General features: G+C 41.5%; 1 protein-coding gene across 1 annotated transcript in view; it reads left to right on the top strand.

The window, feature by feature from the left end:
* ntrk2a (neurotrophic tyrosine kinase, receptor, type 2a) overlaps positions 1-14,605 on the top strand; it is an 82,856-nt gene that overhangs the window by 62,533 nt on the left and 5,718 nt on the right. Inside the window, exons 16-18 of the mRNA XM_030105202.1 lie at positions 4,298-4,470; positions 4,564-4,719; positions 5,676-5,760. Of these exons, the coding sequence (XP_029961062.1) occupies positions 4,298-4,470; positions 4,564-4,719; positions 5,676-5,760 (414 nt within the window). The remainder of the gene's footprint in view (positions 1-4,297; positions 4,471-4,563; positions 4,720-5,675; positions 5,761-14,605) is intronic.

Below are 14,605 nucleotides of genomic sequence, written 5' to 3'. Positions count from 1 at the left end.
AAGGTTTCCACTCAAAAAAAAAATAAAAAAAAAAAAAGACGAAGGTGGAATTACACTGGAAACCGCTGATTTCCGGGGTCAAATTGAACGTCTTCCCGGGGAGCATCCTCCCGTCACGTCTCTCTGTCCATCAGTTTCCCGTCCGGGCTGCTCCCTGCGCTGGTCTGCAGTGAAACATTATCCCACCGATGAAGAACTTCTCATTAACAATACATGACCTGCGAAAGGCCGTCTTCTCCCCCCTGTCCTCTGCTCCCCTCCTCTTCCTCGGCTCTCACCTGCAGCCCTCTCTCTCTCTCTCTCCCGCCTGACTTTCTCAAATCCTCCACCTTATTTCTTACACTTCCTGCTCCTCCAGCTTAGCTCTAAACCGCCGGCAGAAGTACGCTGCCAGCTTAGTTTTAGCTCAATCTGAGCTCCCTGGCAAAAATATGCACCTGAAAATCCTGGAAAGCAGAGTTCTGGATGGTAGAGGAAGATGCAGACTGCATGTTAACGGCAGGGCGACATTATATAATCAGCACTTACAGACACGAGTTGTATTTCTTAAACAGGCAGAATGAAGGTATGATGCTGGTCGATCAGTTAATCACTCCATTGATTTAGCTCCCCCAAGCCATCAGATTTTTTTTTTTTTTTTTCCAATTAGCTAATGTAAGACCTGCTTACAGCACATTACACCCATCCTGCTGCCTACTTGTTGCTGCGTCAACGAAACGAGGGCGCGATGGAGGCTGAGGGAAACAGATTTTTTTTCAGATAAATAATCAAACTACCTCCACTTCCACCTATGAAGACTGTGCAGCAAAAACGCACAAAAATGATACACGGACAGGGGTAAAGATACAGAAAAATCTCTCTCAGATTTCTCAAAACTTCAACGATAACCACAGCTTACATCATTATATCGTTTGAGCGCAGGAAACAGAGCAGTCGGCTGTCCTATTTGTTACACAGATGAAGTGACACTTGGTGTGCAGAGAGTGAGTCCAAGACCCTGTCAAGGCAAACAAAAGGTCTCAATTCTGTGTCAGCTGAGGACACAAAGTAATTTATTGAAGTAATATAAATGCCATATTACGCCACACAGAAAGAAGTAAAGTAATATACCAGTCCTGTGAAAGAGACGCTGGAAGTCTTTTGATTATATAATCTTCTCGAGCGCTGATTTGCATTTTCTTTGTCCGCTCTGAGAGAGTTCAGTTCAAATTTGGGCAAAATTTTGAGGGAGCTTGATTAATAATGCAGCTCTGAAGAGATTCTGGTTTCCCTTCCCATTCTGTCATCAAGCAACACGACGAGCTAAGTACTGTGTGATTCGTGTTTGGAAGGGTGCGCGAATATTGAGATGAAACGAGCAGCGCTGCTGTTGCTCACATCGCAGTCCGTCATGCGTGCTACATTACAGGAACATGCTTTTGATTGTACGGGCCACCACTTTACAATGAGCTGCAGTCACTAATAGAGCTTAATGGCCCTGGTGTTCCAGTCGGCAATCAATCAGCCAGCCATCCATACAGAAGCAAGTTTTACTGTATCTGTATATTAAACAGAGGCACCATCGATCAACAGCACGCTTTAGCAAATGCACACTCGCATAGAAATATGCACGTGCACACAGACGCGCAAACACACTCACGCTCCTGCAAGTCATCAATCACGAAGGCCGAGCACTTCCAATAATGTTGCCTTCACACATGTAAATGAGTCACTACATTCTCAAGCAAGAGGCTGTTGATTGCTTTTTATTTGTCCAAGGACTGCGGCGTGCTCGGATTGGATGACTAACAGTGTAATATTATAGCTTTTGGCCGGGGAATTAATGCAACTTCGAGTTCAGCCCGTGACGGTTCCCGCGTAGATGTTTCTGGCTCGCAGCGAAGTGTCTGTTGCAACTTTCCTGATTTCAACCTCAATATGTGGCGATTAATTTTCGGTGCAGCGGTCATTTGATACAATGAACAGTTAGTTGATTGAGCCCAGATGTTCGGAGAAATTTAAAAAAAAAACAAAAAAACTTTTTTTTTTTTTTTTTTCCTTTGAGCAAATTTGTATTCCAGATCTGCTTCGTGCCGGGAGCATATAGTGCAACATGCAGCGCTCATCAGTGAAAGAGGGAATGGCCACAAACTGTAATAGGACGCAATAAGCATTGTGATGCAACTTTAAAATGATCACCCCGAGCAGAGCGTTATGAGCAGCTAATAAATCACTTCCTACGTCTTCAAATTTCAAATCAATTTAGGAGCAACATCTGTGCTGTTAGATTGTGCCAGCTGTTTATTCTTCTCTAGAATCACATTTAGTATATTTGCAACAACAAAAACTCCAACATGCTGCTTTTCGGTGAGTTGGTTTGCAGCAGGATTACAGAAGAACTTGTGCATGTACACTGCTGATTGTATGCATTCTGTATTGATAAAAGCCAGTTACAGTTCATAACGGTGAACTCCTCATCTTTGTACAATTGTACAAGTTTTCACATCATGTCGGATAAAACAGTGTATAAGACAGACAGATGAAAGGTCTGCGTAATAACTAACAGTGTTAAGGCAGTGTTGTTATTATTGTTTTGCACCGCCGAAGCTGCTTAGGGAGCTGTTGAATATCTTGCTAACTGCGCTGGAGAACCAGATGTTGAAGAGAACAATGTAATTAAGGGAACGTATCCAGATGAATATTAATCTTGACAACGAAAAATGAAGAAGTGATTTGCACCCTCTTAACACAGGATTAATTTAGCAGACAAAAGCAACATGAAAAATAAATGCACCATCCAGTTAAATAGAAAGCAGCGTTCAATTCCACTTTGTAGTCTGAAAAAAAAAACAAATAAAAACAATGCTTTATGCAAACCTCCTACCTCCATATTGAATTATTGTATTTCCCCTAAAAAGAAAAAAAAAAAAAATCTTTGGATCCATCCATTTATATACAGCCTCATAAAGGACTCAGTAGTGTCTTTGAGTTTTGGAAACGCGTCCAGAAACAGTCTGCTGGTTGCGGTTGCAGATTTGCATTTCACCGTTGGCCTTTGTGGAGGTCTGCTCACTCCTTGCTGCAAATGGGTTTCCAATATTTATATGTGCAGTGTTACAAAATACATGGAAAAACACACAATAAAAGCTTGTTTCCCACAATCTGGCAGCTCAAAAGCTGTTCTTTGTAGTGTTTTCCACTGACCCATATGGTCCCATTAATCATTGTAACCATTAATAGGTCCATCAATCACTGACTTTGTCACACGATCTGAAACAGAAACATCATCTTAAAACGCTCCGTCCCCGAATGTAAGAACTCATCAGAGGAAAAGCCAGTGCAGTCAGCCAACTAACATTTCCCATACATGTTTGATATCACGTTTCAAGCTTGAGATCGCAGCTCGGGCTTTCATTCAGTATCTATCCCGCACTAATCCTCTGCCTCTTTTTATGGATCACATTACATCTAATGTACATAACCAGGCCTCTGTTTTTTCTGATACATGATTGGGTGAATATGGGTGGGTGGAGCTGCTTTCAGTCTCATTTTCTGGCAACTCAGTGTTCTGAATGAAAGGTCACAGGTCGTTATTCTTCTTCCAGAGCTTTCTCACTGACCTGTCCTTGTCCTTTAGACCTGTACTTGAAATAAGAGACTCTGTGTGTTGTTAGTACACAGACAGACACACACAAACACATACACAAGGTGGAAACACACATATATCCATATCATACACTGTAGGAAGACAATCAATTATTCATGTAGGACAAGAGGAGTGTTCTATATTTTTCTGGTTTGGATGTGAAATGAATACAGACCCTGATATCAGTTTTATTTCCTGCAGCTCACTCCCTTCCTTTCTGTCTCTTTCCCTCCTTCACACACTTTCTTTTCTCCGTCTCCGTCACAGATACTTGTGTTACACAACCTCCCCGACAGATTTCCTGATTCATGCAAGGGAGACAAAGATTAGTTTCAAAAGGAACAAGGGAGTATAATGAATGTAAACAGAGCTTTGCTTTGTAATAGCTGGCGTTAATATGAAATGTGTGGGATTTTTTTATTTTTTTATTTTTCCAGCTACACAATTGTATCAGTCTTTCTTCTGTGCCAGTAATTTTGTCTGCTGAGTTGCTGTAACTTACTTTTACAAGACTCTTTTTTTTTTCATAATGGCCGACAGCCAGATAAATTGGGGGTGACTGGATCCGCCGTGAAAATGACTAATTGGCAACCGTATATGTGGTTTAATGTTTGAGGTTTATCATTTTTCACTCTATTAAAATGTCCCTTTTATGTGTGCGTGTGTGCACAGACGCTGAAGGAAGCCAGTGAAAATGCCAGGAAGGATTTCCACCGCGAGGCCGAGCTGCTGACCAATCTCCAGCACGAGCACATCGTCACTTTCTACGGCGTGTGCGTGGAGAGCGACCCTCTCATCATGGTGTTCGAGTACATGAAACACGGAGACCTCAATAAGTTCCTCAGGCACGCCGCTCCTCTTTTATGCCTAAAATGTTCACGAAATGCTAGTTTAAAGAGTAGGAGCTGAAGCCGGACCCTCCCCCTCTTCCCTCGCAGGGCTCACGGTCCAGACGCGGTTCTGATGGCGGAGGGTCAGACCACCCGGCCTGTGGAGCTCACGCAGTCTCAGATGCTGCACATCGCCCAGCAGATCGCGTCCGGCATGGTCTACCTGGCCTCACAGCACTTCGTGCACCGTGACTTGGCCACCAGGTACATTTCCATTACAGTCCATCTTCTATGATGCCACTTTGTCCTATTCGGGGTCACGAGGTCAGGGACAGCCACACACACTCACAGTCACACCAAGAGGAAGTTTTGGTAAATAATGCAACAACAGCATTTTTCTTTCAGTCAGTTAGCTGCATGTCATTTACATAATACCATTTCTTAACAGAAGATGAAGAGAAGTGAGAAAATGTATGAAAAAATATGAATGGAAAACTGTCAAGTTAAGCTGTATTGAGCAATAGTCTTATGTGAATCTGATCCAGGGCCGTATCCTCTGGAGCAAAGCTCTCTTCATGGTGGAAAATTGGAAAAACAGGCAATTTGTCTTGAGTGTTGTTACCTTAAAAGCTGCATTCTGGTAAATTTATGATCCTGTCCAAACTGCCATAGAATCAGTGCTTTTTGCTAAAGATCGTTAGATGTATGGAATCTCAAATCCTGTTTGAATTTTCTAAATTTACGTTCCAGCCCAAACCATTTTAATCCTGTGTGTTTAGAGTTGTAAAAGATCTATTAATGAAATACTGTAAGCTATATTCCTCAGTCCCCTTGAAATTCTTGTAGGTGGTTGGTCCACAATTCGTCTATTTATTCATGGGAGCATAATTTGTAAATGAAAAACCAATTTAGTTTGATGAATAAAGTGACCGTGAAAAGGATGAATGCAGTCAAGCGCTAAATCTTGCCTCTGGAAACGATGGTCTGAAAATCTGAAGCAGATAATAAGAGTCTGCTTGAGGAATTCATTCATTGCTACAATAGTGTTGAAATAATTAACAAAACAGTCTGTTTTTTTTTTTCAGTTCACCACTGTTAAATCGTGATTTTAAAAAAAAGTTATCTTGTCTGTCTCATCTTGGTTTAATGAAAAATGCAAATTCTTTGTTGAATAGAGGGAGTTTTCTCTTTGTTAACGTGTTTGTTTTTCATCCTTACAGGAACTGCCTGGTGGGTGAGAACCTGCTGGTAAAGATCGGAGACTTTGGCATGTCCAGAGACGTGTACAGCACTGACTACTACAGGGTAGGTGTATGTGTCGACATTTTTTCTGGCCCTTCTTTGAAGCCTCCCTCCTCCCTGCTGCATGGATCGCTCTCTCTCTCTGCTACTCCCTGCATGGGCATGATTGACGGACTCCGACCGGGTCGCAGTAAGATGCTTGCTGAGCACAGTGCAGCACAGTGCAGGGGAATTAAACACACATGTGGAGCTCACTGTGATCCCACGCTGTAAAATATTCCAATGACCTCATGGCGAGAGAAAATAATTAGCATGTCCTGTTGGATCAGTTTATGTCGTAGCGTGTGCTGACAGAACAGAAGTGCTGCTCATTTCGATAATTGCTGCAGTTTGCGCCGCTGACAGCCAATACACAAACAGCCTTTTTAATTATATGATGTATTCATCCTTCTTTTATTAAACAGGTGCTCATTTTGAATTGCGGACCGTCTCTTCACATCTGGTTGACAGCAACATGACAAGCAAAGGCACATTATTTAATTATTGATAATCACACAAATTCAATCAGAAACTCCCACAAAAACCATTTTGTTAATTTTTACTGAAGACTTTGGACACGATTACAAGAGGAATCAAAATTGCATCATTAGGGCTCATGCAAAGAGTGCAAAAGATATATCATACAAAGTTAACTTTAAATCTGCTGCTTGAGACAGAAAATAGTTAATTTCACAGGATGTGTCAAGATTATATGAGCCTCAATTGTATTTATTCAAACGTTACAATAGAAAACAAACGTTACTGTATTATAAAAAAAAAAAAACCTGGACTTCTACAAGAGGAAAATATGTAAGTTAAAACCTATCCACTTGTCTATTGATCCCTATCTGTATCAACAGGAAGGCCTTTATTTGAAATTTGGCAAGAGATATAGAGAAGTCCAGCACTTTATTAGTGGTCAGCATGAGACAAGAGAATGGCGCTGTCTCCCCACAGATCCTCCTGATGGCAGAGCGCCGGGATACTTCACGTCTATAACTCCATCTTGAGACGTTGTCTTTAATGACCAGTAACTAAAGTGATAATCCACCTGTCAAAAAAAGGACATTTCACTCGATAAATTACTGGCTGCATGCTGTATTTTACTACATCGTTCTAATGCTACCAACCAGGAGCGTATTGGTGATTGGAAAGTGGGCGTGGCGTGACAAGCAGGAGGTGGTTCTTTAAAGATGTCTTTGTTTTGTCGCCTGACCAGGTGTTTCATTACTGAGCCGTTAACTAATTTAACTTTGAAGGGACATGAACTCCTGTATGTGTGAATGTGTGTTTAGCATTTTTACTTCACTGACTCTCAGAGGTAAGAGGTTTTTATTTTGTTTTGTTTTTTTTCAGTTTGTCAATCTGCCACTTTTCAGACCGGCCAAATTCTATTAAATATTATTGATAAATGGACAGTGACTGTCCTTTTCCTTCGTCCTTTCTACCATATACTGTGTGACGTGACTCACAGTGACAGAGGAGAAGGCAGAGATATGAAAACATCAGATGAAATGGAAAAAACATTTTTTTTTTAATACTTTGCAATGTTTTTTTCAGATATTGAAGGACAGGTCTGTACTGGTGAAATAGATTCAGGTTCTTACAGGTGTCGATTGGTGGGTTTGTTGGTTGGATGGTTGATTGGATGGTTGATTGGATGGTTGGGGAAATTTGCTTTCAGCAATATCGTCTCTCATCCAGCAGTTTTTATTGGGAAATTGCTGCATCTTTTTTTCCCCATATGTTGATTTGAATGGGTATTATTGCAGTGTCCTTGAATAATTGTGGTTCCACTAAAACTAATTTGGCAGACAAAGCTACACATTCCTTTTCTCTCTACTTTTAAAATTACATCGGATCCAGTGAACACAGCATATTTTTCATTTCCTCTTCGCTTCTCTACAATAAAAAAAAAAAACATTAGTTATCCACAGAAATATGCTTGAAAGTATGAGACCCTCAATTTTATTCACATGGAGAATTCATTTTTTTTTTATGACTGAGAGCAAATTTGGAATAATTACTTCCACACAGCATCAAATTTAGGACGTGGAAAGCGATTAAAGTCTCCTGTCTGTTGCTTTCTTTTGTACTCTGTCTCTGTGTGACGACACAGAGCAGCCTCCCCACTCATCCTCCTCCTCCTTCTCTTCCTCCTCCTGCTTCTTTTCACCCCTCCTCAATAAAGCTAAGTGCTGAGGCTGTAGTCATGGCAACGGGCGAAGGCAGTAGTGGCGGTGAGCCTTCGGAGTTGAAGCCAACGTTTCTCAGAAAGAAAAGTAATCAGAGAACTTCTGTTTAGTATGCTGAGGCGGTGGCGGAGGCAGGGGGGTGCAGGAGAGGGATGGAAGTGTGGGAGATGGAGGCAGGAGGGTGGCAAAGAGATGAAAGGACGGAGCGAGGGAGAGGGAAAAGAGAGATGTGGGGAGCAGCAGGAAGAGGGAGTAAGGGGCAGCAAAGGGAGTGGGAGGCCGGCGAGAGAGAAAACACAACAAGGATATACAAAAGGGGAGAAAGGCAGTAATACAGCGACGCAGGAACATACGCTGAGGCGAAAGAGGTCTGGAGTCGACGCAGCCCGTGGAGACGCCATCGCAAAACAATACAGAAGCCACAGCTTTAGTTAAGCACAATGTACCAGACAAAGAGCAGGAAGCGGCAAGAAATGACAAAAGGAGAAAAAAATAGCAGAGTGGTAGACAGATAGCGGAGGAACAGCAAACAAGTGCGGAGGAACAGGGTGGTGGGAGGTAAAAGACAGCGATCCTGTCATGTTTAAGCATCTGGAGAGACAGGTGTGTGCGTGTGTTTGCGTGCGTGCGTGTGGGGAGGTGTAGAGCGTAGGGATCCAGTCATGCTTTTGCGTCAGACAGGAGAAAAGATGAGTCATAGAGGAATTGGCTTCCCCCTCCCTCCGTGGAATATATATATATATATCTGTGTGTGTGTGTGTGTGTGTGTGTGTATGTGTGTGTGTGTGTGTGAGGAAATAGAAGCAGAGGCGTAGAACTGAAGGGGCTGTGATGACGTCATTGAATCCCCCGTTACACAATGAACCCAACAAGCACTTCTCAAGACCGAAACGATGCCTTGAAGCAAACCTGGAGAATCTCTGCCCCCCATTTTTAATATATGCATAAGTGGATCCTGTGTGTGTGTGAGAAGGATTCGGCTCGTAGTTAGGGAGGGACGAGGTGAAAGCGCTCTGTCAGTATGCCACAGCGCATCGCTTTCTTTTCTCCCGAAAGTGATTTTATGCCCAAATGTGTAGGATGAAGGAAAATGAGAGTGTGAGGCAGGCAGACCGTTTCTACGCTGCTGACACAGGCTGTAACAATAAAAACATCGGCAGCAGGGCTCGGCTAAACCATCTCCACAGAGCAACTAGGCTTGTTTTATTTTTTACAACCCACCTCTGGGTCTCGACCGACACAGACAAACAGCAGCCTAATGGAGCACCTGCAACGGGTAAATGTGAAGGAGTACATAAACAAAGCGCCGCCGTCTCCGATGACCACGCTCAAATCAACACGAAGGCGACACTGCTGGCATGTTAGTCTACAGTGCTGTATTTGTCTTTTTCTTGAGACGTAAAGCCTCATTTAACCAACTAATGATTTGATAAAAATACGTTTTTTGAATATCTAATGGCATAACTACTAACATAAACAACAGCGACAAGATTCCATTCAGGCGCCTTTTTATGTTCCTGTTCAGGTTGTCTCTGTCTTTTCCAGATCTTTTGTTTTTTTTTTCCATCCCTACCAAGTGATGGTGATATCTTGTCATGGTTTATGCTGTCATAAATTTAAAGACAGTCGTCTCACTTCTCCTCAAAATGTCACTGCTGCTACAAGCTGCTTCAACCAGTGGAGTTTCAGCAGAAAATTCTGCAACAGATCGACAAACAAAAGTTAGAAAATACCCACAGTGGGAAAATGTTTGTTCACATTTTCCATCTACTTGCATACCGAACATAAATGCAACAAGAATTCAAGAACAAGAGTTCAAATTTTTGTGTTACTTGTTTTTTTTATTTCCTGAAGGCGCTGGAAGTGAGAGAAGACGACGTACAGGATAATTCTTGTTACTGTATATTCAGATGCTTACTTATTAAGCCCCTTCCATCTAACAAATATGGCACAAAGCACTTTAAGTTGTAGTTAGTGTGTGTGGAGGTAGGCAGGAAGACTGGTGATGTACAGAAAGAGGTTTACAGTGAGTGTTGAAAAATTCTACCCAGATTAATTAAGTTAAGGTTTCGACAAACCACTCATATCGGTTGTTTTGTTATATTATTAACATTAAGTTTGACCATGAAATTTTGAAATATTACCTAATTACAGTAACATGAGTAGTTGTGATGTATTAATTCCACCGAGGCACACAGATGTGTCATCCAATTATTTGCTTCATTAAAAAATGAATTTGCTTCTTCTTAATGTTTTGGCCACTGTCTGGAGAGAAAAACAATATAAAATGCTGGAAGGAATTTAAAACATATACTGTTTGAGGATGAGCTTCCAATTAGGGGTGATCGTGGACAAAGTGCTGAAGTACAACCTGTTTGTGCCAGTTCCCCGTTTACCCTGTAATGATACAATGCTGTGATGTGTAACTGGACCCTTATTCACTTATTCCATCTAAATTAACAATGAGCAATTTCCTTACAGGGCTTTTAATTTAATTTGCTTCAATGACAGGGAAAGTAGCTGCTGCAAGGATTTGTGTTGTTTATGCAGTTTCAGTGAAGCTACACCGAAGTGCTCAACAGATATTTTCACGTGACATTGACAAAATCCTTCTATCCGTCTTCTATGTCGACAGTCCTGTTCAGGGCCATGCAGTGCTTGAGCCAATGCCAGCTTACTGAGTGTGAGGGCAGGATACAAACACACACACGGGGAGAACATGCAAACTCCACACAGAGAGGCCTGACAGTTTTTGAACCAGGACCTTGTCGCTGTGCGGCCAGAGTGCTAACCACTGCACCACCGTGCCGCCTATGTGTACGCCATCTACTGTACCGCGTCTCAGCTGGCCCGGGAGAATGAGCCGTTTTCTTTTTAGGACGCACGCACACACGCACATGCTGACACCAGCACTCTTGGAAAGAGTGTTGTGTTTCCATAGCAACACCGAGGGCGATTAAGGTACGTTTTCTTAGTAACAGAGAGTAGGCGGAGTTCGTCACATAAGCCCCTCCTACACCGTATCCCATAAAGCCTTCTTTTGGCAGTTGCCGTGGATACCACAGCCTCCATGAGATCACTACGGAAAGCTCACAACCCTACTCTGCTTTTATTTTGGCCCCCCTTTTTTTTAAAAAAGACTTTCCTGGAACACTCAGACAGCGGTCTCACTGAAATGATGCATATTTATAAGACACAGCGAGACAGAGAGAGAGAGAGAGAGAGAGAGAGAGAGAGAGAGAGACAGGAGGAGGGCTCAGAGACGGTAAAGGGAGGTGAGAACAAGTGAGGGGAGACAGAAAGAGTGAGAGTGATTCGTGAACAGCGGAGGACAACAAAGACTGACAATGAAGCTCCTGACAACAAAGAGAAAACGGGGAATGAGCTGATGATAGGAAGAGATGCAGCATCTCCGCTTCAGAGAGTCACTGAAAGCGTTTGGTCCTCAGACTGCTGCACTGTAAAGATGACTCTCTTAATATTTGATGCACCTCTCCTCACCAGTGACAAGAAGGTTTACTGTGAGGTTTTCTGCAGCGCCGCCACTATTTACACAAGAATAACTGATCACTGTTTTGTCACTGGTGAGTTACAGTTGATACTCTTCTTGTACATTAAACCAATGATGTTGCTGGCTTCATTGAGCATACTCGTAGCTCCAACATTAGCCAACACTGGTTGTGCTTTGTTACCTTTTCACTAAACTCCTGCTTACTGGAGGAGAATTCTCCAGAAATCTCTGCTGCTGTTTGCATGGCGATAGTTTATCTCACTTTCACTGCTGTTTGATCTCATTGTCAGTACTTTCTAAAAATGTTTTTTATCAACTGATATGCAGCTTGGGCAAACTGCTTCACTGCAGTACAAACCAAGAAAATTGTGCAGCGCAGGAAAATGTTGTTTTTCTTTAGAGACAAAATCATGAAAAGATGATTAATGGAAACAAAATAAGTGTTTCACTTACTACATTCACAGACTATAGACTGATATACTGGGCCTTATCTGCGAAAAATGTATGTGTATAAAAACGCACATTGCTTATTGGAAATGGATTTGTCATTCATGATTGATTATGTTTTTAATGCATTTGAATATGCCATTCTGACTGGTGCATCCTTCAGCAAAGATGATGCCGTAACACTCCGGTATATTTAATAACTTCCTTCACAAACATGCCTAACTCTACATCTTCAGCATCAACTCGCTCGCTCTATGGTGAGTACAGGAAGATGAACACTGAGGTGATACCATTTCCAGCAGATCATTGATTAAACAGGGCCTGGTGCTCATAAAGTTCTTATTTGCATACTCCTGTTCGCATATATCACTTACTGTTACTTTTAGCTGATCACCTGCAAAACGCACATGAGCTGAAAGTGCAATATGTTTGCACAACTCTGCATTTTAGCACATTTTATGCTGAATCCTAACAAATCAATGTCTGTATTTGAAGATAACTGGATATTAAAAATTCAAAGCATATTTCTAGAACAAAATGAATGACTGTCCGGCGCCAAAACAAATGTCAGCGTGACTCCTCCATGTTGATGGTTCAACCTGTCCCTGTTATTTTACAGGAAAGGAGTTGGCTTTTAGTCTTCAGTTGCTTTTCAAGCACCTACACTAATTTTTAGAGAAATGACGACTGACTTTAAATAACGATGACATTTTTTGGAACTTGAACATCACCCATTTATTCTTTGTTCTCTATTAAATTCAGTTAAATTCAGTTTTGTTGGAGCCTCTTTGAAGGGGCGACCCTTCACTCTTCCTTTCACTGTCTACATTGAGTACTCAGAAACACACACACACACACACACACACACACACACACACACACACACACACACACACACACACACACACAGTTAACAAACATAAAAAAAATCACGTGGCTCAGCAGTTCAGGAGCCATGCATTAATATTTCAGGCCATCAGGGGAAATGATCAGCCATAATGAATAAAACAAAAAGACTAATGGATATAAACAGGTTCTGATGCTCCAGTAAATAAATAATGTAAGAAAACTATCAATAGAGCAGAGTAGAATAATTTAGCTGGAACAGAACAACCAGCAACAGGCTCAGCTGGACTTCGCTGCTAATTCCTTGTTAATATTTGGATGCATGTGTTTTAGTTTAGTCTGTTGATGGTATAACAGGATGATGGAGATGCTCTGTCATCGGTGGAAAACGTTGTCGGCCCACTAACCTGGTTCTCATTAGTTTATCATTTTGTTACAGCTTGTTGGCATAACTGCAGGCTAATTAAATGTCTCTTATTGTATCAGAGAGTACAGTCTTGCATTACAAAGACTGCAGCTTCATTTCTTTCTTGATGGTGCAATCAAAAACACACATGTACACACACACACACACACAAATATTAATGAGATATTTGTGTCATCGCAGATTCTTTATTTCTAGGAAGTGTTAACTGTGAGTGTGAGTGTAAATATTTCTACTCATTTTGCTCATTTAACTTGTTTTTTCACTGGAAATGTGATTAAAAAAAAAAGAAAAAAACTGTGAAAATGTGCTGCAGTGTGATTTACAAAATAATACTTACAAAATTTCTCTGCATTTTCATGGTGAAATATAATAAAAAGATGTAAATACAATTGTCTTCTTATTAATGCAAAATTATAGAACTTTACTTTGTAAATCACTATAAAAGAACAAAAACTTGCTTGAAAAGAAAGAAATATAAATGCAGACTAATTATACTGACAATTAAGAACATATTTACTTCATTGACAGAATCTGGTCTCAATACGTGTTTACATTTTTTGGTGAAACTGTCTCGACTGAAGGAAGAACTCAAAAGGCCGGACAGAGCAGATCACGGGACTCTTTTTATTGAACATCAGGGAATCCAAAACCTCAACGAACTGGAACACAGTAAAACACACACGGAACTCCAGCCCAATATATAATGCGTTCACCATATAACATTACAACTGAACCTAACAGAGTTAAAGGAGACATCCGGCATAAAGGATTTGTGGAGTATTTTATGGAGTCTTTCACCCTTTGTAAACTGGGATTGGCCCAGAGGATGGACGACGTGCTGGAATACTGAATGAGAGGATAAGTGTGGCACAGAAAATAGGTATGAGATTTGAAAAAAAAAAAAATAAAAAAAAAAAAAAACATCATACATTATACAGAGCATTATAATTAATGCATTAGGATTATCAACAATGGAGAAAAATGTATGTTGTAGGATAAACACAGTTGTTGAATATGCCTTATAAATAATTGAATCACAAAGCAATGTGCTCTGCGTTACCGTCTCAGGCCTCATGCTACTGTTTTCTGCAGTGTGTTGCCAGCATACTAATAAAGCATTTTTAGATTTGACAGAAAAAAACATTTGCTAATGAAGAAGATGCAGCATTCCAGGTGAGGAGCGGAGGCCTGGGTGTGCAGAGGAAGAGCTGCAGAGATGCAGGCGGATCGGTTTCCCCGGACGTGAGAGTGAACGTGATGGCTATCTGTGTGACCGTGCACATTTTATTACTCCATTAAATAACCCACTGACTAACACCGAAACAGGCCAAGTGCAGGCACCAAGTCGTTAATAACGGGCATAAACCCGAGGAAATGGATTGCGCTATCTGCGTGGAGCAGTGGAGCGCGGATCGGCCGCTAGATTCATGTTCGGAGGCGAGC

This window comes from Salarias fasciatus, chromosome 12 (genome assembly GCF_902148845.1).
Source record: "Salarias fasciatus chromosome 12, fSalaFa1.1, whole genome shotgun sequence".
NCBI classification, from domain to species: domain Eukaryota; kingdom Metazoa; phylum Chordata; class Actinopteri; order Blenniiformes; family Blenniidae; genus Salarias; species Salarias fasciatus.
Note: the sequence above shows the minus strand (reverse complement) of the source record. Positions and strands in the feature narration are given on the sequence as shown.